Consider the following 27470-nt stretch of genomic DNA (forward strand, 5'->3'; position numbering starts at 1 on the left):
ATAGTATGGTGTTCTTAAACTTGCTAGATACATTTTTGTTAAAAAGGAAATCCTTGATGTCATTCATATTAGTCATTAAAGGTCAAATACGTGTACGGTATTGCTTAAACATTATATGAGATTTTTATATAATATAACCAGTAAGTTTTTTCTTGATATCTGAAGAATGCCTGTTTAGTTTTTAACAAAAAAAAAATCAATTTAATTTGACATTACAAGTCACCATAATGCTGAAACTTTTCTTTATATAAACTTGACAACATAAATACTTCCTCTTTGATTGAAGGTTCTGCACTGAAATGCATTATGTGTATTTAGAATAACTAGACCTGTACAAAATGTGAGAAAATAAATCAATGTGATAAATTATTACGACCAAATAAAAACAATTATTTGTATTAGTTTTTCAGCCTTAGTTTAAGTCCTGTTTTCTTTGGATCGTTTTCCAATTTGCAGTTATACTGATAATATAACCATTGACTTATCAATCTTTAACACTCGAATCAACTCCTATCATCCATGAAGTTTTACCGCAGCAGTACTTTCAGTACTTTGATATGATTACAGTGTATTTTTTAATATTGATTAAGGCTAACGATCATTTTTATTGCGTGCAAGTAAACCCCCATAACATGTCTATTAAAAACAGCTGGAAACAATCACTGTATTTCAGATGCCTGGGAGTGTGCGAGTTCTCTCCGACTGATGGAATAATTTATGAATATCATTTCATTAGATCAATATTTATCAATTTCAGGTGAGCTATATATAATTACTCATTTACACATCTATATATTACTGTATGTCCGTGTCTCCGCTTTGATGCGTCATTTTACGCTACTGAAGACATTACATAAGCATGCATAATTAGTTGACCTAATTTTAGTCCATCGCTCTGGGCATGCCGGAGTTGTCGTTCTTAGTTGAAATCTTCACCAGAAGGTAAAAATCCAGAGCCCACCCAAAATGGCGAGAAGGTTAGTAATTTTGACATTTTCTATTGGTGTGTATACAGCGTTATATCAACAAACAATTAAACTCATTTATTCATTTGACATATTTTGTTTCTTTTCAGGGTAATGGCGTTTGCCTTTCTTCGTATTTTTACATGATGGCGACGAAAATATGATATGAATGCTGGAGGATCGTTCATCATCTTCCGAGTTTTTTTGTCTGAAAACGTCAGATTTTGGGATTGTCCTGTGTAAGCGGAAAGGCCTTTGTCTGATGTGACTGTTTTAATTACGTTATTGGTGGCACAATACTGACAAAAACCCATTTAAATTGTGTTTAAAAATAAATCTTAACGCGTCAATATTTCTAGTATCAGTATTGCTGACTTCTCCAGAAATATTGAACAATGAGAGAGTACAAGGTGGTCGTGTTAGGGAGCGGTGGTGTGGGTAAGAGTGCCCTGACGGTGAAGTTTGTGTCGGGTACATTCATGGAGAAATACGACCCCACCATTGAAGACTTCTACAGGAAGGAGATTGAGGTGGATTCTGCTCCTTCAGTGTTGGAAATCCTGGACACAGCTGGAACTGAACAGTTTGCCTCCATGAGGGACTTGTACATAAAGAATGGACAGGGATTTGTAATCGTCTACAGTATAACAAGCTTACAAACTTTCCAAGATATCAAATCCATGAAGGAACAAATAATGCGTGTGAAAGGGATTGAAAATATTCCAATGATATTAGTGGGAAATAAAGCGGATTTGGAACACCAACGGGAGGTGCCGTCAAAAGAAGGCGCTACGTTAGCTCAAATATGGGGATGTCCTTTCTTAGAAACCTCGGCCAAAAATACTCAAAATGTCAATGAAGTTTTCATAGAAATTGTACGAGAGATGAACACTAGTCCGGTCAAGGAAAGCAACGGATGCTGTTGTATAGTTTGAAAGCAGGTATATATATAGCTATTATTATTTACTTTTGATTAATTTCCCTGGTGTTGTTTAAAATTTTCTGTATGTCTAATACATAAGATAAGTTAACCCTGATTGGCCAATATAATGCATGTCTGGAAAGAAACCAGTTGGATCCTCGATCTGAAACAGCTGCCGTTAGATGTTATTGTATTTATCGTACTTACATGCAGTGATCAATCTACATGCGCATCCCGAGTCCTGGACTCACAGAATTTTAAAAGGACCCATGAAATTTCTGGGAATGGGTATCTATAACACTGTGGGACCCATTGTTTTCACAAAAACCATTGAAAAGGACCCACGAAAAATAACCGTAGATTGAACACTGTACATGTCATAAGCTACTGGTTGCTGTACTATACATGTAGAGTATTTCTATATATGTGGACATTATAACAAATTGTCTGTGTGTTGTATGTGTCACTCAATGTCTGTATGCTTCATATGTGTATACATCCATATGCATTATAACATATATACTGCCTAAATACATGTATATGATATATTGCAACTGTTCCTATAAATGTTTAATGTAGAAATTTAGAAGACTCATTCAAAATGGTTTTAAGTTGATACTTTTAAACAGAAGTTTTTACTAAAACTTAATACTTGATCAGATATGTCCTAGAGTCCATATAGAGCCTACTCTATAATAATTTATATTCTGAAAGTTTCCAAACAAAGCCCAAAGATTCAGGACAATGTCCAATCAGACCAATTCCAAACAAACCCCAAAGATTCAGGACATTGTCAGACCAATTTAGAGTTGCATTGTTATTGTGGTCTGGTGACAAGTGTAGATATCATTATACCAGGGTAATATAACATGCCAGCATGTGATCCTCCCTCAGGGACCAGTGACAGCAGTCTTATTGTCACACGTACAATGCCAATATTGACTTATGATAAAATCGGAGACCATACCCATGACCATCGATAGTCTCGGGACTGATCCTTATATCGCTCAAAGAGCATGTGTTACGGGTCGTAGCAATTTATGATGCAGATTTTAATCGTGCGACAACAAATTTAATAGAGTTGTGTATGTCAAGCAAAAATACTGAGTCCTTAAATCATAGGGTTAGTACGGTAGTTATATATAAGTAGGATCAGCAAACACAAGGAGCTTATAGTGTTAAACATGATGCCCCAGTGTCCCAGAGGCCTTCACCTTATACACTAATAGTTAACACAGGTAGACTAGCTGATACAGGTAGGAATGTCAAGTAGTCAGACGTAATAGTTGGGACCAAATTTGGGTTCATCTTTTACAAAATTATTGCACGGAGTAATTATAAGCCAATAATTAATTTAGAAATCAATGAGAGAAATCTACATACAGTTTCCATTTTAAGTCAATGTAAGTGAAGATGAGGCCTCAAAAAGGGTACATATGGTTGGGGTTCAGAGTTTCTTATTTAATAATAAGGTAAATATATCATAACAGATCTAGAGAAAATAAAAATCTGGCGCAAATCGAGGTGCTTTAATATGAATGAGATAATATATCCCAAGTTGTGTGGAGATGTATGATACAACCAATGTACTAGACTGTACAGCCATGATGAAACCTAAACCCCACAAACATATAGAGGGAAGTAAGATCAAGTGCTTACCAGGTGAAAAGACCGTCAGTGACTGTCACAATAACGTTATAAAACAAGGACATTGCAATTATATAACTAAATTAAAATGTGAAGATTTGTACACGTACTGTAGACTACAGTAATGCTGTTATGTATAATGCCAGAAATTTCGCATTGAAAATAATGAGATTTGCTTTAGTAGATTGCATTAATTACATGTATGCCCTAACATGTACCCTTTTTATAGTCATTTTGATGGAGTGAACTCCTGGTTTTGTTAACTTGTTCTTCACTGATCATGAAATCAGTATTGATTTTTATGACAAATTTTTGATTGCACCAAAATAAGTTTATTTACAATAATAATATATCTACTAGTACAACAACACAAGAACATATAACACTGTGTAAGAGCTCGAGGTATCCACAAGTATATACGTCATATATGATACATTTGTGTACAGATATATATAGGCTTAGAGGGTTATAAGTACAACTGTGTACTTGTTGACACAGGGTATCTACTTGTAAGTGTATAGGTCTCCTTATGCCTGTTATCAGTGGATCTAACAGGATTGGATAATCTTAACCTCTGACATCTACACGGAAGCTTGCTGTATATCAATTTGTTTACTAACTGTAAGAATTTCCATTTTCTGCACTTAAGACTCTGTTTACTCATATCACTCAGTCATTTCTCAAAATAAACATTTAAATTTTATTAACTTGTAATGGTGATCCAGGTATTGAAATTTGACTGTTGTCGGAGATTCGTACAACTTCAGTATCTAGACATTAAGGTTAAAAATCACAAAGTCTACTACTAAGACATTGTTCAATCCAAACGTTTGTCAGGAGTATCTAACTTATCTAGAGTGATGATATCTATACATAGACATAAGATTCCTTGTTTAATATAATACTATTGTTATCAATCCAGGCTTTTGCCTATAAATAACACTGATGATACAGTGCCAGTGACATTTCCCCAAGATTATGCAGCAAATCTTCCTGAGTTTTGGAAACCATATCATCAGGATATGCTAATTCTTGTAATTACGAGATATAATTGAATTTTCATCTGAACCAGAATTAGATCAAATTCTGTGCTCAGCAATATGCATAATTCAATATGTCGTTTTTGCATGTGCTGGAAAGTCTGGAAACGACGGCATCCCCGAGCAATACTGTCTCCCTGGTATGGCCCAGCGGAACAAATTTCATTCCTTTTCCCTAAAGGACAATTTATCTTATTCTATCAAGTTCACCGAGAGAATTTGCAATAGTGAGGCGACACAGTTCTAGTGTTTTTTATAGAAGAGAACACAAGTAATATCGGGGAAAAACATATGCTTCAACATTATTGCTGGCTTATTGAAAGGAAACATTTAATTTATTAAGAAACTCAAGACTTTTAGAAATAAAATTTATACCTGCATAATCTATTTGTTTAATTAGTGTAAATTAAAAGCATATATATAAGTGAAGTTTGAACACATTTTCTCAGTCTGTTATCCATGGTTTGTAAATATGTACATTCTTCCCTCCCTCCATATCCATGGTATGTACTTACAATCTTCCCTCCCTCCCTCCATATCCATGGTATGTACTTACAATCTTCCCTCCCTCCCTCCATATCCATGGTATGTACTTACAATCTTCCCTCCCTCCCTCCATATCCATGGTATGTACTTACAATCTTCCCTCCCTCCCTCCATATCCATGGTATGACTCCATATCCATGGTATGTACTTACAATCTTCCCTCCCTCCTCCATATCCATGGTATGTACTTACAATCTTCCCTCCCTTCCTCCATATCCATGGTATGTACTTACAATCTTCCCTCCCTCCCTCCATATCCATGGTATGTACTTACAATCTTCCCTCCCTCCATATCCATGGTATGTACTTACAATCTTCCCTTCCCTCCCTCCATATCCATGGTATGTACTTACAATCTTCCCTCCCTCCATATCCATGGTATGTACTTACAATCTTCCCTCCTCCATATCCATGGTATGTACTTACAATCTTCCCTCCCTTCCCTCCATATCCATGGTATGTACTTACAATCTTCCCTCCCTCCTCCATATCCATGGTATGTACTTACAATCTTCCCTCCCTCCATATCCATGGTATGTACTTACAATCTTCCCTCCCTTCCTCCATATCCATGGTATGTACTTACAATCTTCCCTCCCTTCCCTCCATATCCATGGTATGTACTTACAATCTTCCCTCCTCCCTCCTCCATATCCATGGTATGTACTTACAATCTTCCCTCCCTTCCTCCATATCCATGGTATGTACTTACAATCTTCCCTCCCTTCCTCCATATCCATGGTATGTACTTACAATCTTCCCTCCCTCCCTCCATATCCATTGTATGTACTTACAATCTTCCCTCCTCCCTCCATATCCATGGTATGTACTTACAATCTTCCCTCCCTCCCTCCATATCCATGGTATGTACTGTACAATCTTCCCTCCCTCCCTCCATATCCATGGTATGTACTTACAATCTTCCCTCCCTCCATATCCATGGTATGTACTTACAATCTTCCCTCCCTCCTCCATATCCATGGTATGTACTTACAATCTTCCCTCCCTTCCTCCATATCCATGGTATGTACTTACAATCTTCCCTCCCTCCATATCCATGGTATGTACTTACAATCTTCCCTCCCTTCCTCCATATCCATGGTATGTACTTACAATCTTCCCTCCCTTCCTCCATATCCATGGTATGTACTTACAATCTTCCCTCCCTCCCTCCATATCCATGGTATGTACTTATACAATCTTCCCTCCCCTCCATATCCATGGTATGTACTTACAATCTTCCCTCCCTCCTCCATATCCATGGTATGTACTTACAATCTTCCCTCCCTCCCTCCATATCCATGGTATGTACTTACAATCTTCCCTCCCTCCCTCCATATCCATGGTATGTACTTACAATCTTACCTTCCCTCCCTCCATATCCATGGTATGTACTTACAATCTTCCCTCCCTCCATATCCATGGTATGTACTTACAATCTTCCCTCCCTCCCTCCATATCCATGGTATGTACTTACAATCTTCCCTCCCTCCATATCCATATCCATGGTATGTACTTACAATCTTCCCTCCCTCCCTCCATATCCATGGTATGTACTTACAATCTTCCCTCCCTCCCTCCATATCCATGGTATGTACTTACAATCTTCCCTCCCTCCCTCCATATCCATGGTATGTACTTACAATCTTCCCTCCCTCCCTCCATATCCATGGTATGTACTTACAATCTTCCCTCCCTCCCTCCATATCCATGGTATGTACTTACAATCTTCCCTCCCTCCATATCCATGGTATGTACTTACAATCTTCCTTCCCTCCCTCCATATCCATGGTATGTACTTACAATCTTCCCTCCCTCCATATCCATGGTATGTACTTACAATCTTCCCTCCCTCCCTCCATATCCATGGTATGTACTTACAATCTTCCCTCCCTCCCTCCATATCCATGGTATGTACTTACAATCTTCCCTCCCTCCCTCCATATCCATGGTATGTACTTACAATCTTCTCCCTTCCTCCATATCCAGGTATGTACTTACAATCTTCCCTCCCTCCATATCCATGGTATGTACTTACAATCTTCCCTCCCTTCCTCCATATCCATGGTATGTACTTACAATCTTCCCTCCCTCCCTCCATATCCATGGTATGTACTTACAATCTTCCCTCCCTCCTCCATATCCATGGTATGTACTTACAATCTTCCCTCCTCCTCCATATCCATGGTATGTACTTACAATCTTCCCTCCCTCCCTCCATATCCATGGTATGTACTTACAATCTTCCCTCCCTTCCTCCATATCCATGGTATGTACTTACAATCTTCCCTCCCTCCACATCCATGGTATGTACTTACTTACAAATCTTCCCTCCCTTCCTCCATATCCATGGTATGTACTTACAATCTTCCCTCCCTTCCTCCATATCCATGGTATGTACTTACAATCTTCCCTCCCTTCCTCCATATCCATGGTATGTACTTACAATCTTCCCTCCCTTCCTCCATATCCATGGTATGTACTTACAATCTTCCCTCCCTCCCTCCATATCCATGGTATGTACTTACAATCTTCCCTCCCCCTCCATATCCATGGTATGTACTTACAATCTTCCCTCCCTCCCTCCATATCCATGGTATGTACTTACAATCTTCCCTCCCTCCCTCCATATCCATGGTATGTACTTACAATCTTCCCTCCCTTCCTCCATATCCATGGTATGTACTTACAATCTTCCCTCCCTCCCTCCATATCCATGGTATGTACTTACAATCTTCCCTCCCTCCATATCCATGGTATGTACTTACAATCTTCCCTCCCTCCATATCCATGGTATGTACTTACAATCTTCCCTCCCTTCCTCCATATCCATGGTATGTACTTACAATCTTCCCTCCCTTCCTCCATATCCATGGTATGTACTTACAATCTTCCCCTCCCTCCCTCCATATCCATGGTATGTACTTACAATCTTCCTCTCCTTCCCTCCATATCCATGGTATGTACTTACAATCTTCCCTCCCTCCCTCCATATCCATGGTATGTACTTACAATCTTCCCTCCCTCCCTCCATATCCATGGTATGTATTACTCCCTCCATACAATCTTACCCTCCCTCCCTCCATATCCATGGTATGTACTTACAATCTTCCCTCCCTTCCTCCATATCCATGGTATGTACTTACAATCTTCCTCCCTCCTCCATATCCATGGTATGTACTTACAATCTTCCATATCCATGGTATTACTTACATCTTCCTCCATATCCATGGTATGTACTTACAATCTTCCCTCCCTCCCTCCATATCCATGGTATGTACTTACAATCTTCCCTCCCTCCTCCATATCCATGGTATGTACTTACAATCTTCCCTCCCTTCCTCCATATCCATGGTATGTACTTACAATCTTCCCTCCCTCCCTCCATATCCATGGTATGTACTTACAATCTTCCCTCCCTCCCTCCATATCCATGGTATGTACTTACAATCTTCCCTCCTTATCCCTCCATATCCATGGTATGTACTTACAATCTTCCCTCCCTCCCTCCATATCCATGGTTTGTAATCCATTCTTCCTTCCCTTCATTACTTATCCATGGTTTGTTATCCATTCTTCCCTCCCTCCATTACTTATCCATGGTTTGTAATCATCCATTCTTCCTTCCCTCCCCTCCATTACTTATCCATGGTTTGTAAAATCCATTCTTCCTTCCCTCCCATTACTTATCCATGGTTTGTAATCCATTCTTCCTTCCCTCCATTACTTATCCATGGTTTGTAATCCATTCTTCCTAAGTTCCTTCCCTCCATTACTTATCCATGGTTTGTAATCCATTCTTCCTTCTCTCCATTTACTTATCCATGGTTTGTAATCCATTCTTCCTTTCCTCATTACTTATCCATGGTTTGTAATCCATTCTTCCTTCCCTCCATTACTTATCCATGGTTTGTAATCCATTCTTCCTTCCCTTCATTACTTATCCATGGTTTGTAATCCATTCTTCCTTCCCTTCATTACTTATCCATGGTTTGTAATCCATTCTTCCTTTCCTTCATTACTTATCCATGGTTTGTAATCCATTCTTCCTTCCCTTCATTACTTATCCATGGTTTGTAATCCATTCTTCCTTCCCTTCATTACTTATCCATGGTTTGTAATCTTCTCCTCCCATTACTTATCCATGGTTTGTAATCCATTTCTTCCCTCCCTCCATTACTTATCCATGGTTTGTAATCCATTCTTCCTTCCCTCCATTACTTATCCATGGTTTGTAATCCATTCTTCCTTCCCTTCATTACTTATCCATGGTTTGTAATCCATTCTTCCTTCCCTTCATTACTTATCCATGGTTTGTAATCCATTCTTCCTTCCCTTCATTACTTATCCATGGTTTGTAATCCATTCTTCCTAAGTTCCTCCCTCCATTACTTATCCATGGTTTGTAATCCATTCTTCCTTCCCTCCATTACTTATCCATGGTTTGTAATCCATTCTTCCTTCCCTTCATTACTTATCCATGGTTTGTAATCCATTCTTCTTTCCCTCCATTACTTATCCATGGTTTGTAATCCATTCTTCCTTCCCTTCATTACTTATCCATGGTTTGTAATCCATTCTTCCTTCCCTCCATTACTTATCCATGGTTTGTAATCCATTCTTCTTCCTTCCCTCCATTACTTATCCATGGTTTGTAATCCATTCTTCCTTCCCTCCCTTACTTATCCATGGTTTGTAATCCATTCTTCCTTCCCTTCATTACTTATCCATGGTTTGTAATCCATTCTTCCTTCCCTTCATTACTTATCCATGGTTTGTAATCCATTCTTCCTTCCATCCATGGTTTGTAATCCATTCTTCCTTGCCTTCATTACTTATCCATGCATGGTTTGTAATCCATTCTCTTACATTCATTACTTATCCATGGTTTGTAATCCATTCTTCCTTCCCATCATTACTTATCCATGGTTTGTAATCCATTCTTCCTTCCTTCCATTACTTATCCATGGTTTGTAATCCATTCTTCCTTCCCTTCATTACTTATCCATGGTTTGTAATCCATTCTTCCCTCCCTGATCTCCATTACTTCTCCATCATTTGTACATCCCTCCCTCCCCTACTTATCCATAGCTTGTACATCCCTCCATCCCTCGAGCTCCCTCCCTTACTCATCCATGGTTTGTGTATCTATTCTTCCCTCCCTCCGTTACTTCCTCTCTCTATAAACAGTTCAATTTCTCAGCTTTGAGTACTTTTATATCATAGTTATTAGATTATTGAAATGATTATCAGGGCTCAACATATAGAAACTTGCTGACTTGTATTCGCCAACATAGCATTTTGATTATTGATTTTAAATATTTCGATGTATATTACGGGAAGCATCTCAATTCATTTCAAGGAACGTATCCAGCAACAAATGTATTGTGTCATGCTGCAGTAGACTGTCACTGCCTATAACCTTTGTATATAGGCCAGCCTTAATCAATATAGGGGAAACCTCCTTGTAATCACATCAATACTCGACACGTTAAAATCTGTTGGTGTATTGTGAGTGTAATTATTTTGGAGTACACGGTATGTATGTACTAAGACTAAAAGCTTTTAGACTGATGATGATGGTATTTTGTATTGATTCATGCAGGCTAGTTATAGGTGTATAGTAGTCAGAGAGATGTTTGGAACCTATGAAAGTTGATGAACAAACCCATTTCGACTATTGTACATTTTTCTGATACAGATGTATCGTCTCTAGGGGCCTGATGTTTATCGGGGATCTACAGACCAGAATGGCAGTACATAGACAATCTGTTATACCTACAACATGTGTTACATGGAGGGATTCACATATAGATGTCTGCCTACCACCACCACAGTTATCTCCCTTTTAATCTTGATTATGTACTGTCAGACCTACATACTCAATATGTATTGTCTCTGTACGTAGGATTCTGGAGACGAACAAACGCCAGTGGGCACCATCAATGTCTTTTAGTGAAGCACTGGAGAATGGACACCATGGTGATGTAAATTCATGGTCACAAGCAGACTCTGCAATAAAAATTAAAATTGTCTGTGAAGTTCTATAATTACTGGCACCAGAAAATGAAAACTTGTCAGACTGTGTTATGTTTTAAGTTAGAGAGATGCCTCAAAAGTGTCCATTATGTTGGATAATGGATTGACCAAGGCCTGCAGTCAATTCATATTCATTCTCCCACATTATGGACAATTTTGAGGCTTTTCTCCATAATATAGACACTGTAGCAGGTGGTCGTTATACAGAGGTGGTCATTAAGGCAGATTTCACTGTGTCAGTTAAATAAACAAAGGGTTAATCTCTGTCAAGGTGCATCTTCCTTGGTAAAAAAAATAGGGACCATTTACCATACCTGATATCAAAAATGTTGAAAAACCTTTGTGATATGGGTGAAACCACAAATATAACAGGAGATCTAGAGGAGAAAATGTAATGGCCAGACTTTGGATTCCAACCGGGACCTCCGAACACTTTCCGCTAAACGTATCAAATAAGTTGAAGGACTGACTGATCATGGCCATCGTTTAAATAGGTATTACAAATGTTAGGTCCATAATTCTTTCTGAAATAGTTTTACTAGACTTTCGGGGATTGGGGGATGGAGATAAGAAATTTACACTATCTACACTGAGTGGGATTTAACCTACAGTGTGAGGTCATATAGAAAAGAATCATCTGAATGACCATGGAATTGGTTGAGAAATGTTCCTGTCTTGTAGGGATCTTTGTCAGAGACACTGATAGATTTGTGGGCACATATGCTTCACTTTATGAGGTTGTCTGCAATGTTGATGAAGACTTATCCTCGAGGGGATTAACATATCTAGTCTGGTGCATGTTGACAATTAAGATTAGGTCTTTATTGCATGATTACAACTCATAATAGTTATCACAGATATCTGTAATATACAGGCTTTGTCAGACTGTGCTACACTAGATCCAAGATAAGGTCTACATATTACATGGAGATGACTAATATTGGTTATCCCAGAACCTGTGTAGATTTGCCAGTCGATCATCTGACAACAACACTGATGAAGAACTATAGATAGATCAGGATCACATTATATCAGCTGCTGGAGGGGATTCCCCTTTCCCTAATCCGGTCCTCAGTAACTATTTGTCGAAGTCTATGGTTAGTATACCAAATTCTGAGGCTTGTACCGAAGTCTGGATCAGCAGAGAAAACCAATCAAATCTGCCGTAATAAGCCCAATATCAATTTCATTTTCAATCATCCCATGTAAAATCTATTATAACCGCCTCTAACAGCATTGCCAAAAATAGACAGAATTTAGTTTTTACCTTAATGGGAAAAAAATGAAATTGAAGCAAATTATGGTCATTAATTTAATTATTGAAAACATTTTGAATGTTTAATATAAAACTGAACCAGCTGGAGCATGTACCTCAAATTAAAAGGTTAATTGGCCAGTAACAGCTAGGCTCATTTAAATAAGGACGTGGACATGCCAGATTTAGTTGGTGGAGCTAAGACAGAGTATTCAGAGAATAACCACCGACCAGCAGTCAGTACCTGACAACTGCCTAACTTGAGATTAAAATTCGCTACCCAAGGTTGGTGTGCTTGTGGTAATTATAAAATGTTTGGACACTCAGAGTTCCACCTGTATATGGCCACCCCATCCCAACAAACTTTTTCTCCACTGTTTGAGACTTCATGTTCACTTACTTTGAATTTTAATCTGTCAAATGCGGAATATGAAAACCATAAACTTTCTTTATTTCATTTCTCTTGCAAAGTGATATATTGCTTTGTTATATCACTTTGTGCAATTATCATGTGAAATGGCTATTTTTGACCCCATAATTGAAAACACACCCTTTAGCTTATTTTCTCATTTTTTATGCGATCTGCACTTATTGGGTGGACTACGCTTTTATACACAAACACAGCTGTATCAAACTTCATTGTATTCCAATAACAAACAAACCTCTTTTAAAATGTTCTCTGAATGAAACCTCTCTAACATGTTCATACATTAAGCTGTGGGGTTCTCGTCCCACAAATGCAGACCTATTTTGTCTGTACAATGACATCACGATGTGATTGCCTAAAGCTGATATGATTGACTGATATCTACTACACCCATTCTGTGGTGTACATATCCCACTATGTACAGGTTGTAACAATACAAATGTTTTACACCTGATGTCATCGGATGACCTCATTATGGACACTTTGTTGACATTTCCCACCGAAATGATTTGCCACAGGTGTAAAGATGTACATAGACCAGTATATAATGATAGCTGTGATGAAATATTGTGTCACTTGTCAAGTTGATCATCACTTTGACATACAGTATATATATATATATATAGATCACAGCAAGCTTTATCTAATTATATCATGTACATATATATATAGGATCTAAAACTAGTGATAATTTCATTTAAGATTTTATGAAATGAGTCTAAGAAATTCAAGATGAGTTTCATAAAACCTAATAACATTTCTTTACCACATAACTACAGCTATCTACATTTCAAAACATTTCAATATCAAAATATGTTGCAAAAATCCAGAAGAGTCCGACATTTTGTCACGATGTCCTTGAATCCTTACATCATGCCATTGTTTAATGAGATCAAGTCATGACATCATAATGAATTTCCAGCCAAAGAAAATTGCTGCAGGTTATATTACGCTATAGTCATGATCACTAGTAACATACCCAAAAATAGTAAAATGGCAAATTTTAAAGTCACTTGATCGATATCAGTATATATCACAATAAAAACTCCATCAATGATTTGATATGTAAACCTGCATTGTTTTTTGATGCAGTGAAACAGCATTCTTAGGTACGCTTGGCGAGCCTGTGCACATCGAAACAATGAAAACCACTCCGCAATGAAAATTAAAAGTTGTTTTGTTCATTTCACGTAATACTTGATGATATGAAAAAATAAAACCCCAATATTCAAAACCACAGACATTGAATTTGAACATATATACTCCATGGATGGAGTGTTTTAAGTGTTCAGTTGGGACTCTTATGATATTTGTATTACTCCCAGATCAGTAGTCTCCCGAAAATCACGAACAACGCCTTCTTCGCTGTCTTCCTCCGCGACAGACTTTCGGTGGATTTTGGATTGTGTATATGTTTATTTAAATTTTACGTAATTCATGCTAATGATCAATTATTGTAATCAAATGTTAAGAAGGTAACTGCAAAAGAAAGTTCTTATGACGCCTATAAAGTTTTTATGTGTTGGTTACATTGACGAACTATCTGATGATATTATTGCGCAGTAAAAGTACGTGTTTCCTCCCTTGTTCTGTCACTGGGACTTGTGTCTTTTGTTTATCGACAACTGCGTTATATATAAAGGGAAAAAGTACAAAATTTATCAACATAAACTTACAAAATATAATGATAATATAGATCTTTATATGTACAAGCAACTTAAAGTAACAAATGAACTTATATTGCCGTGTAATTTACGGTAGCCTTATGAAGACTCACTAAAGTCTGATGCATTGCATGAAGTTTTCTTGATGTTAGTGTTCTTATGAATTCAAAAAAGTTTGAGTGTTAAAAGTAACCAAATAATGTACCTTTTAATTGGCAAAAGTATATGGCCATGTTTTATTATAAGTCAAAAGTCGGCAAAGCAAAAACTCAAGATATCTCACCAACTGGGCTTACGAAGACTTGCTAAAGTCCGATAGATTACATGAAGTTTTCTTAATGTTAACGGCTAGCGTTCTTGTGAATTTAAAAGAAATCCGAGTGATATATGTAATGCAGTAATGTACCTTTTATTTGGCAGAAGTATCTGGCCATAATTTATTAGTCAAAAGTCTTCAAAGCAACCCATGTTAGTTTTCTAAAAAGGAAATCCAAACATATCCGGAAATGGTAATATTTCTAATGTTATATTTTTCCGAAAATATATTCCTCAATGTTAAGTGGATCTTAAGATACGGATATGTTTACTTTTATTTTGTCTTTGAAGAGAAATTGATGAAATTGATAATTTAGCAATTAATAAAGAATGATAAAAAATGATACTCAGATTCTGAACGGTTTCATTGGTGTTGAAATCGTTATTTCAGAAATAATTTAGATATAAAATGTATTACAGTTATTTCAGGAAAATGAGTTATTCAACTTATTGTTCTTAAAAAACTTTAAATATCATGAAATAAATATGGTATACTGTAAATATATTTTGTTAATAAACTCTGAAATTCAACACTGCACACTTAGTATACTAAATTCAATATGGAAAAAAACCAATTTCTTTATTCCTTTGTTTGAGTCCTTCATTCACAGCATCTATGAGTGGCCTTGGCACTTTGATTATATAAAGAATTCAGGTATAAATATTGACATATATGTGCCAGGCCTGTGATGTATAGGTAATGTTACTTTTATATCTGATCTGATTAAATTCAGCTGCACATGCCCTATATATTGTCAGTTGTAGCAAGAAACTTACACCGCAAACAGATGATTTTAATGTGATTGTTTTACTTTGTCCCTGACGATATGTCTGATGACATTTAGTAGTTCCCTGGGGTGTAGGAAATCTGATATGTACGCTAATTATTATTGGACTGACCAATGATGAATCGATAAATTAACAGGCGTTGTATAATACATCTATGGTATTTAATTTGATCCCTAATGACAGAATGAAACATATCTGACAGTTCATGATCAATGACATGGTTCATCCTTGCCATTTTCTAATATAACAGGAACCCTAATCAAATTTCAAGTTGTTATCAAAAAGTAAGGGTTCTAAATTTTCTACAATGAAATGTTAGACTATAGAAGTAAAATTTTATTTAAAATGAAAGCAATTATATGTTTTGTCTAATGAGTGTGGGGATGAAATACTGACACATATAGGGATAGTGTACCGGTGTAGCATGGTATTTTGAATCATGGTATATTGACCCCAGAGTCAAAATACCATCATGGTGAAATGAACCCCCACATGGTAAAATGACCCCCCCCCCCCCTTCTGAAAGTTGAAGACACTTGAAGACATTATTTTTTTCTTCTCATTTATGATAAACTCCAAATTAGGATTAAGTTAGACCTATGGCTAGCAGTAGAAGGGTTTTTTTCACTATAGTAACTGGAAAGAGTTTCAATACTTCAAGGAGACACAAGCAAGACCACAAGATATAATGCATAACGCAATAGCCTGAAGCCTCCAAAAACACACATACATTCAGCATATGTATCACAGTTCATGTAAGGGAACTAATAAGGAAGTCCTTAAATGGAGGATCACATTTATCTCTGGAGTTAAATCTCCATGTATAGCTGCCTAAGTGACAATTTTAACTTCTGTATACCTTAATAAAACCACTTTCTCAGGATTTGAAATGGTCATTAGGTCATCTGACCCGAATTTGACCTGTGTATAAAGGCCTGTGTCTAGGCTATAAAGACAATTTTTGTTGGTCCATTGGGTGGTCCTTATACACAGGTTTGACTGTATATCATTATAAAGAGTAGAGAGCTAATTTGAAACTTCAGTCGTATATAAAATTGTATTGTGATGAGTCAATGTAGAGTGATTGGATATATATCAGGTGTGTTAGGTAATTACAGGCAAGTTATCCAGTTATAATGATCAGCTAATTAAAATGTTTGTTTGTGAATAGCTACAGAGTGGTTCATATTAAAGCTTTATAGTCTGACACTGATTTCTGGATCGTGAGATCGGCTTTTCGGGATTAAAGGATTTAGCTGGGGATGACTCGGCTTTTCTTTTGTCCAACAGGTTAATTATTTAGCAATTATATTATAATGAATATTGAAAAAAAAAGGGTTTGTGTCTGAAGCTACTATGGAGGTATTCATTGACATACAAATATACACTACAATCTACATGTGTTTATATAGCTATTCTGTTTTCTTAGGCTATGTTTGTCAATTAAAAAAGTTAAAGCAAAAAAAAAATGCTTTTGTAAAGAAACACAAAAAAATAGAGGATTTTTTGAGTCTTTAGATGGCAAATATGTAACGTTCAATGGATTCATTCAGAATTGTTGAAGTATAGTTTTCAAGCTTTGACGTCCTTGACTTTGGTTAAGTTTGCTTTTTTTATGTCCTTTTAACAGCCTGGGTCATGTAAGGTTGTGAGATAGCTAGCTAGTATAGTATAAATATCCTTCCTGGGAATTGTTAGTCCGTTAACCCTAATTAAGTAATGTTTATTGAGAAACCAAATTACATTTGTGTAATCCTGGTTTTGGCTATCACATAGATACACAAACTCCAAAGTGTATATTTTGTATTGTACACATGCATGATTTTGTGTTATAGATCCTATCATCTAGTACAACTTTGTGGAGTGGTTGTGGAGTGCAGAACTTACTCATAAACCACAGATATGATGATAATGTACTGGTATACAGGTTATGTGAAGATGGCTAGTCATCATTTATATTTAAATAGCAGTCTTAATTGACTACTTAATTGACAGGTGGTTGCAATTTCATTATAATTCATATTGTTTGTTTTTAATATTATAAGACTAGGGCTGGAACTGTTGACCAGGTATCAGTCTCGACTGTTAGTCTAACTGTTTGAACCATGGAAAAGAGGGATTAGTACTCGAGGCAGAGGTACTTATTGGTTCAAATATGGTACTCCAGTACTTTGTCTTCTACAGGAGGATCAATGTAGAACATTCTCTATAACTTCCAAATTCATGTGTGTGTGCTTCTTTGTATTGAGGAAATGGTGATGAAGGCTTTTAAGTGATAGTCATCAGGAAAGAAAATCAATTTTTGATATCCATCAGAGAAAACAATGGAATGCCAGTAAGTGAAAACTTGTATTTAAATCTTCTCAGTGGTTTTATAGGGATTCGTGGTATAACGAGGAAGCTGAGAAGATGCAAGGTTTAAATATACACAGTGAAATGATGTAGACCTGGTATCATGATGTTTGAAGTTTTCCTGTTACGATATATATACCACTGAATTTTGAATGTGAAATTATGTGGTATTAAAATGACTTGTTTAAGGATTTTTTAAGTGAAAAAAAAAAATTAAAAAAAAAAAAATTAAAAACCCTTTCAACTTTAATTTTTGAATTTCAAATGCATACATACTAGATAATAAAGACATGTACATTTAACTTTTGTTCTAATCGGTGACTTTCTCTATAGCTTTGCCTCCTTAATTCCTATTCAAACAATTTACTGGGAACAGAGTTGTTTTTCAGACTTTCACCACTAAACTAAATATAACAGAAGTACGATATTTATAACACTGCAAGCGTTATAACATGTACATAATGATGTCCAAACACTTGTAAACTCTAGAATGGAATTGAAGCCGGGAGAAGTTGTTGAACTTTACACTGTAATGAAATTCTGTTGTGGTAGTATTTTAGTTTATTTGTGACGTGTAACGACGGACATGATGTAACGTCAGAAGCTTTGTTTGTTGTGATGAACCCGTTGTTTATCGAGTAACAGTACGCATTGTTTAATGAGTGACGAAAGCAGAGACAATCAGTGTTGTGTTTGTTGTGGTGAGCTTGTAAGAGTGTTTTACAGTTATGTACAAAACCAGGCCTTGCTACGTCCCTTGATCCTCAAGGTGTCATATATCTACTATTCAACAAGCAGTAGACGAAAAAGAAAACACTGGCTGAGTGGATAAGGGTGTTGTGACACAATACCACTAATCTAATGATTTTCAGAAACGGGGGTAGACAGAGGGAAAATGAATATTGGACTTACAATAATGTTAACATTGATGTAGTCGACGAATTCAATTATCTTGGTATGTTATTTAATTACAATGGTAAATTTAAGAAAACGCAAATTCATGTTGCAAATCAAGGAAGAAAAGCTTATTTTTCCATATGTAGTAAGTTGAAAAATCATGCATTTAATATTTCGACTCAGTGTTCTATTTTTGATACATATATTAATAGTATACTGGGATATGCAAGTGAAATTTGGGGACATCATAAAGCTCCTGAGGTAGAAAAGGTGCACACTAACTTTTGCAAAAATGTTCTTGGAGTAAATAAAACAACTTGTAATGATTTTGTCTATTTAGAACTAGGAAGGTTGCCTTTGTATATAACCAGAAAAATTAAAATTTTGAAGTATTGGATAAAACTAAAAGGTACTTCCAACTGTATTTTAAAAGAATGTTTAGATACTAGAATTGAAACTAATGATGAATGGTCAATTAACATTAAAAATGAACTAGCAAAAATTGGATTAGCATACCTCTGGAATGATAGATACGTTGACTGTTATACATTTAATATTATTGAAAATAGAATTAATGAGGTATATAGACAAGAGGTTATCAACAATATAAGTAATACATCACGAGGTATACTGTATAAACATTTATATGATAATTTTTGTTTACAATTTTATTTAAGAAAGCCCATTGACACTGTATATAAAAAATGTTTAACCAAAATAAGAATTTCGGCACACAATCTGAATATTGAAAAGGGTAGAAAACAAAATATCCCACGAGAGAATAGATTGTGTACATGTTTGTGATTTAAATGAACTTGAAGATGAATATCACTTTCTATTACAATGTCCATTTTTATGTTGATTTACGCCAAAAGTATATTAAGAAATATTATTACAGAAGACCAAGTGTTTTTAAATTAGTTAAATTATTAAGCGTTAACAACGTTAAAGAATTACAAAATACTGGTAAATTTATTCATTTTGCTATTTAAGAAAAGGTCAGAAAAGTTAAAAAGTTGAGACATTTGGCTGGAAATTTATTATCTATTATATGAATCACTCTCCATCTCATTTGTTATATCAATTGTATATTTTACATGATGTAATTTGTACTTATGGACCGTAAGGTCCACGGAATAAAATGAATTGAATTGAATCTATATTAAACTAGCTCTCCTGACCTCAAAATGACATCCTGACTGTCAAAAGGATGTAAAATAAACCCCTATTGTTTATAACCCTGGTGAATACTTGTCTCTATGTACCCGTTGGTTCTATTTAGCTCAGTTGGTTGACTAGTAATATCAAACACTTTTATCCTTATTTATTGTTTTAAAACAAACAAAAATATAGCTAGATTAACAAGGTTATAGACATAGTGTGTTGCTAGCCAGGATCAAACCCACCACTGCTGACTTCCTGCTACATTGCTCCCTATTTCAACCCAAACCCAGGTAGACTCCAATACTTGAAGTGGTTTACAGTCATGTACAGCACCAATGCAAATGTACCAGGGCTAGAGTAGTCTGCTGTCAGCCACACTTGAACCTGCCACCTTGAATGTCCATGGTCTTTAAAGAAATTCCCTTGAGTTTAAAGCCAGAATTAATTTTTATCATGTAGCATTGTCTATAAATGTCTCCATAATTGTTTTCTCTCTTTTGTAGGCTGTCTGAGCTCTTAAAAAAGTATCACATGACAGAAGCCAAGGGAGACCACTCTGCAGTACTATATACCTTTAACGGAATCTTGACTGTGGGAAGGGACTGAACTCTTGGTATATCCACAGCTAAATGTAGATCAAGACCCTGGCAAGTCTAGATCTACAAGTCTTCTCTTAGCAGAAACAATCCCACCAAAGTACCAACTGTTCATCAACTCTTTTTTCACTAGGAAACTTCAAATCAAAACTATTTCTTCTGTGCATCAAGTCATTTTTCGAATATTAACCGACTCCAGTTTATTTTTTCACAATTATCTTGTTTAGAGATTATTGATTGGCAAAGAATATAACTTTCATTGGCCGGATGTCATTCTTTCGTAAGCACTACCATTTTCTTCTGTTGAAATTGAAGGAAGTTAATTTTTATCATGATTGAAAGGGTTTGTTTGTTAATTAAGGGGGATAACTTTCATTGACTGGAATTTGCTAAAATACAAATTACATTAATGAATGAATGTCATAATGAAGTAATAATATATTTGTAATTGTTATTCAAGGCGTTATAGATCTGAGAACCAAGCTAAAACCGTTACTTTTTATCCTATGTATAAGCTGCACTGACAATGTAAATATACAGATTATGATAAATGTACTCTTTGTTCGTAGGTAAATTATTTAGTAGCCTGTACATAAACTCTATCTGTGTAACAAGATCTACTTGATGAGACAGATGGTATCTAAAACTAAAAATGTGTTGAGTATATATACAGATTGTTACAAGTTGCTACAGTCGTTGTCTGTACGTGTATTAGGTATATGTAAGCAGACCTCACACTAACTGAATTCATATTGTCAAACTCGACCTGTTTCATTGTCAATCTGCATATGAAATGTTAAGTTTACATGGATTTCATGTATATGGTGTAATGAAATAGTTGTTTTACTTCATATTCAGGATCTAATCTATCGGAGTTGCTTTCCTTCATTTTACCCAGAGCCTAACTCATTTGCTCAGTTCTACTTCTTGAATATAACTTTTGAGCACTCATTTTATAGCTCTTCTGCTTCTGGAGCTCTTCAATCTATGAGGTGGAAGATCTTTTGAGAAGATTTCTCTTCTTAGAAGTACGCAAATCGAGTTAAACACTGTGATGGATTAAAATAAAGGGAAATAACTCTGATAAATGAGAATACATGTTGAGTTAGTATACCACTAACAAGTGTGTGTGTCAGGGCCAGTCATTATAGTGATACATTTGTTAATTATAAACACTCATTGTTAATGATAAGTTCCCGTTCTTTAAATCATCCCCTTTAAGTTTTAGTCTATTTGGTTATCATAATTTTCATTGTAACTGATAAGGACTCTTACTTTACCTTCCTTTAGTAATTCATTAATTTGGTTTAAAATGAGCCAATCATGACAATGTGTAATTTCAGTGTGGACCTGCTTCTATAGAGATTCACTGAAAGGTTTTACTGTGGTCAAAGACTGATAGAAATATGATCAGTTTAGACTAAACATATCTAAGGTATGAAATCAGTCAGTAGCAAGGATTTATAAGTGAGAAGGATTCGTGACTGTCTCTTTACATTACTAAACACCACTCGAGACGCCTATGAACCGGGAATAAAAACCATTTTTCTCAACAAATACTTGTCTTATCGAGTCAAATGAAACACCAATGTAAAGTTTATTAATTTTCACAACGTATATTATTTGCTTTAAGGAGGGTATATTTAGAGGATATGTCTTGAATTTTCGTTGAAAAATACGACAGCTCATGAAATGACGGCCCGCTTCAGAAAGAAAGACGGTAACCCTCGCACCCACAAGCTTCATCAAAGGCTACAAAGGAAAATCAGTCGTCGCCCGACGTCACGGTCAGTGCACAAACACAAAAGCTCCTGCCTTGTACTTCCCCAAAACCCAGTGTGACTTATCCTTCTCATATACGTCCTTGGTCAGTAGTAAGGGTTTTAACTGTACCAAAAAATTTGAAAATGGTGTCCCGACCACTTTGAAATTTTCTTTAAAGAAAACATATGATATCTTAGCATACAAACAGTTGAGCAATTCTTTGTTTCCTGCTCTTCTCATGGACAAATTTTGATTAACTGATAACTTTCAATTCTGACCTAACAGAGTTGTTTCCCTTTATTTCACGCTGTCCGCATACTACTGCTTTATCATACTTACTCAGAGTGAAGTGAAGGGAAGTAACTCTGACAGATTAGAATGAATATTCGAGGAGAAGGGCTTCTGAAACAGAGGATTGTGAGACTGTACCATTCACCTTTGTGTACAGGATAATATTGTGGACGTGTGGCTGTTTGTTGGAATAGGAATATTTGGCTGTGTCATAAGGTTTGGTAGGAGTATGATATTTATTGAGTACATATAAGTGAATGTGTTTATATCCACATGGTTGTTAGGAAGGAAATCACTGACTGTATATTACATGGCAGAACTGGAACTATAATTATGCCTTACACATATTACTCATTCTGTGTTTCTGAAATGACTCATATCCATGTACACAGGATGTAAGCACAATCTCTTACCTAGAGTATATATATGTATGTACAATTGGTTTATGGTTAAAATCATTTATCATATACCTGTGTTAAAGGTGTTCTGCCAAAATCTATCCCATGGACCAAAATCTGCTTATTTATGTTGAACATCTACTCAGACTTTCACAGAGCTACTTTTAGTTGGAGGCCTTATATGGGGTCATCACTTTCTAGCTTTAAAGGTCATCTCAGTTGACCTGGAAAATTAAAGGATTTGGAATGAAGGGTTAACCCAGTACATTGTAGGTCAAAGAAATTCGGTTTGGAAATTCAACTTTGTCACAAATACCCTTTGGGGTTGCTGCAATATCATGGGTCATTGTTGAAATTATCAAGTGTTTTTACAATCACATATAAGATTCTAGAGCCAGCATTATCTGTTCAACCTTTTATCCTTATACATGGTACTCATTTCAAGCTTTATAATTACTGGGATCACGCAGCTATTTAACATATTGTATTCAAGCTTTTCATTGACCATTATAGGTCAAGATCACCCTCTGTGGTTATTGTACCACAGAGTTATCTGCCCATATAAGTAGATATTAATATCAATTTAAACACACTTTATATGTATAAGTAAAGGGAAGTAAGTGAGATATACAATTACGTAAGAGACTAATCATAGAAAAGTGTTCTAGTGAATCAGAATTAATTGCTATGACGCTATGTATATTAAAATAACAAATAACCCTATAAGATGTTGATATTTGGATAAAAATCTCTGTGCTACAAGGACAGACATTTTAACAGGTTATGTGTACTGTACAGATTGGATTAATATACCCTGCTCATAAACGTAATAATTGTAATACGGAAGTCAGATGTACACGTCATATACAAATGTTATTTATTTGGAAAAAGAAAGAAAACAAGTTTTTATCTGCTTTCTGATGTAAACATAAAGTTCTTATTTGAGTAATAAACTCTGGAAATATGTAAGGAAATTTTGTACCAACATCTACACTGATTTATACATTTATATCAGACATGAGTAATATTTAATGTTTTCTGAAATATCTTTTAAATGGAAGAAACTGTTGGCGAATTAAAACATGTACAGCTATGTGGTCTGTATGCTATGTTATAGGACTACCAATATGTGCTTATCTGCATGATAATCTTTAATATACTGTATGGATGGTTATTTTTGTGGGGATGATATTTGTGCAATCATGCGGAGCATTACTTTATGATCACAAAAAGAAGACCAGTGAAACATTGAGAAACGGGTGAATTATTTATACCTTGTTAGCCAGATCTTGGAATTTGAATTAAAAAAAAAATTATATTCCCATTGAATATCAAAACCGTAAAAAATATTACCCCCTAAGGATAGCATGGTATACAGTAGTTGACTGCTTCTATGTTTATGGCACTGCTGACAAGTGATTGTGCTTATTTTCGTGGTGAACATTGCCTTGTGCTATCGTCAGGCACACCTATACACTTGTTGAGTAGCCTGTGGCTATGTAGATGTGCTCTATACACCTCATTCTGCAGGCCAGATCTCTGTCAGAATTGTTGTCATGGTTTTAACTGTCAGGAGTAGAAGAGTTATTTGCCCTTGTTTTAGTGTGATTATCTCCCCTGGTCTGGAGATGGTTACAGTGTATTAAATCATTAGTTGACTCCTCAATGTAAAGGTGACTATATACCTAATATTTTTATGTAAATTTTTAATCAAGAATTATTGTATACTTTGACAATAAAAAGATTTTTTTCATATCATGGATTTGTTTTGGGTGTATAAGCTTTGGATTATTATGTATTTGATAAGAATATTATGGAGAAATGAACTGATGTGTTGGACAGTGTTTGGTCATTACAAACATCTTTAATCTCTATAACTTTGTGAGTTCGCAGAAAAATTTGTTGGATAAATACATCAGACATAAGATGGATGATGGATGAAAATCTTTGACTAATTTAAAGATGACAATACAATTTGATTTATTCAATTCAAGGATAAATGACTGGACCAGTACACAAATTTTCAGTATATACGATGTGTACCTTATATCAATTAGTGAAGTGAGTTTCGTACCAAATGTATATTTTACAATATGTAAGGAAGGAAGAAATTTAAATATAATCCTAGACGTCGACAGAATATGAGAAAACCAGGAAATCATTGTATTTCTTCAAATAGTCCGAAGCTTATGAATATGAGGTTTTTAACACAAAGGCAAGTCTTTGGGTTCATATACGGTTTAAATAAATGGTTTCATGGTTTAAATTTAAATACGGTTGACCTCTAATAGGGCTCGAAAGCGGAAGTGCGAGAGTTTGCAAGATTCCATGTGATTTCGCATTTTGGATACAAACAAACCCACGTGGCTTGGGTGGTAGAGTGTAATGTTTAGGCCCACGTATATTTAAGTTGATAAATGGGCTTTGAAATTGATTTTTCTGTTAAGTCTTGGATAAAATATGCTCTTTTGGACGAAAATAACGATCCTTCAAGTCAGATTCAGAAAAATAACCAGTTTGAATGAATATTTACTGCATACATATATCAGTCGTAGGACCATAGACCTATGTAGTTGTTATATGGATAGGCAGTCATGACATGCAAAAAAGCGTTTTTAAAGCTTAAATTAATTGTTTGTGTTTTGTGATTAAACCTACATGAATATTGAATTTTTGAAAATGAACTGTAAATATGACAGTATTTTTAAGTAGAAACTACATGACCACATCAAAATGACTTTTTAGGAAAATACTGCAGTACATGCATTTATAATCCCTTTATATCTAAATCAGCATCACATTGAAAGTAACATGTACTGAACTATAAAGACAAGTACTTAATACAAATCTTTTAAGAGTTTCTTAATTACACATCAAAACCTGAGGGGAAAAAAGGTGTTTTTAAATTTTATGTGTCATTTCTCTGGTCTTTCCTTAAATCCTTGCTAGTTGTGCATATACAAATGATTTATACATCATAAATACTGCACCATAGATATGTACATGTATATATTTTTGTTGTATTTCATTTACTATATATAGTTTTAATACTATAGTGCATTTTAGGTCAATTTAGAAACATTTTACAGCACAAAACAAAATTATTATCTGGGTATCTTATTAAAATAGCAGTAACATGTAACATGTTCTGGTATGTTTTTTAAATATTTTATAATACCACCTCCCCTTAAAAAATACATTTATATAATTGTTCATCACTACTCTTATGTTTTTTGTACATTATTAAATCATTTTTAGGTTGTAAATATGCACATATTGTTGCAAAAGTACATGTGTTTGGCATTATTGTATATGCACATTACCTACACTTATCTTCCTATATCCAGTTTATCCATATAACTTAAAGCATTCACATGTATACATACATTTACATGTGTTTTGACTTCACATTTATATTTTCTATTTATTTTTTAATGTTAATTACAACAGGATATATAACAAATATTATATCTAACATTGGGGGTTGTTAGGCGTTTTTCAAAAAAATGGAGATAATTTTGTTATCTGCTACAATTGTTCATGTTTTTTAAATAGATGCACCTAAAGCCGTCACTGAGCTTAAATGTTATTATATGATAATATAAACATTTAATTTGAGTTATATCGTGTATTTGTATGTCTATAATTTATCATCAGAAATATTTTTATAATTATCTTATTTTAGCTTTTCGAGTGTCATGCCGCAAATCAGTTATTACATTCACTTCAATTGGTATATAGTGCCACATATATTTATTTCGGGGGATGCAATTTAATAATATTGCATATTATAATAATACTCTCTTGATTTATTAGAGTATTCTATGCTCAAGCATATTAAAGGTTGGTAATCGTGGAAAGTATTTTATTTGTAGGTAACTGAAAGAATAAAATTCTAAATCGTCCTTGCTACTGCTATTTGATTGTGAAAAAGATTACCATTTGTCGGCAGGCGATGTGAGTCATCTTAAACCATTTGGGACTTTTAGATTAAACTATGCCTAAGCTATACAACTTCTTTTCCAATGTCAGGAAATGATAAAAATATTAATTATTTTTTTATAATTAATTTTGTCAAAGGTGATGATGAATAACATGAAACAAGAAAAATAAGGTATCTAACTTTGATCAAAGTGAAAACATAAGGGGAAAAAATAAATATGTAATAGAATTCCCCTAAGCGGGCGTTGTACGGGCAGGGTCAAAGATTGTTGTAATATTATACAATAAAAATCCCCAACACAAAGACCTCAAGTAATTATAAAACTACAAATTTACAGGATATAATTTCATGCAGGTATAAATAGTGTAGTATAACACGTAAATTAATCTATAGCTACTCAAATATACACAATTTTATGTTTTATTTAATTGTGGGGGTGGGTTTTCAAAGTGCTGG

At 35.1% G+C, this 27470-nt stretch overlaps 1 protein-coding gene across 2 annotated transcripts; it reads left to right on the top strand.

Moving 5' to 3' along the window:
- The first annotated feature begins 853 nt into the window (after window positions 1-853).
- Window positions 854-24826, top strand: LOC138307808 (ras-related protein Rap-2c-like). 2 transcript variants are annotated; one of them, XM_069248699.1, is made up of 3 exons: window positions 854-977; window positions 1076-1906; window positions 20526-24826. In XM_069248699.1, exon 2 carries the CDS (start codon window positions 1361-1363, stop codon window positions 1898-1900), a length of 540 nt encoding a protein of 179 aa, XP_069104800.1. In that variant the 5' UTR covers window positions 854-977; window positions 1076-1360; the 3' UTR covers window positions 1901-1906; window positions 20526-24826. The 2 variants fall into 2 exon arrangements, with proteins under 2 accessions (XP_069104800.1, XP_069104801.1); XM_069248700.1 differs by lacking the exon at window positions 20526-24826 and adding an exon at window positions 10822-11106.
- The last annotated feature ends 2644 nt before the right edge of the window (window positions 24827-27470 follow it).

The sequence above is a fragment of the Argopecten irradians genome, chromosome 14 (genome assembly GCF_041381155.1).
Source record: "Argopecten irradians isolate NY chromosome 14, Ai_NY, whole genome shotgun sequence".
NCBI lineage: Eukaryota > Metazoa > Mollusca > Bivalvia > Pectinida > Pectinidae > Argopecten > Argopecten irradians.

Bases quoted from the DNA above. Each gene is read 5' to 3' on its own strand.
- LOC138307808 (XM_069248699.1), top strand. From the start codon at position 1,361: ATGAGAGAGTACAAGGTGGTCGTGTTAGGGAGCGGTGGTGTGGGTAAG.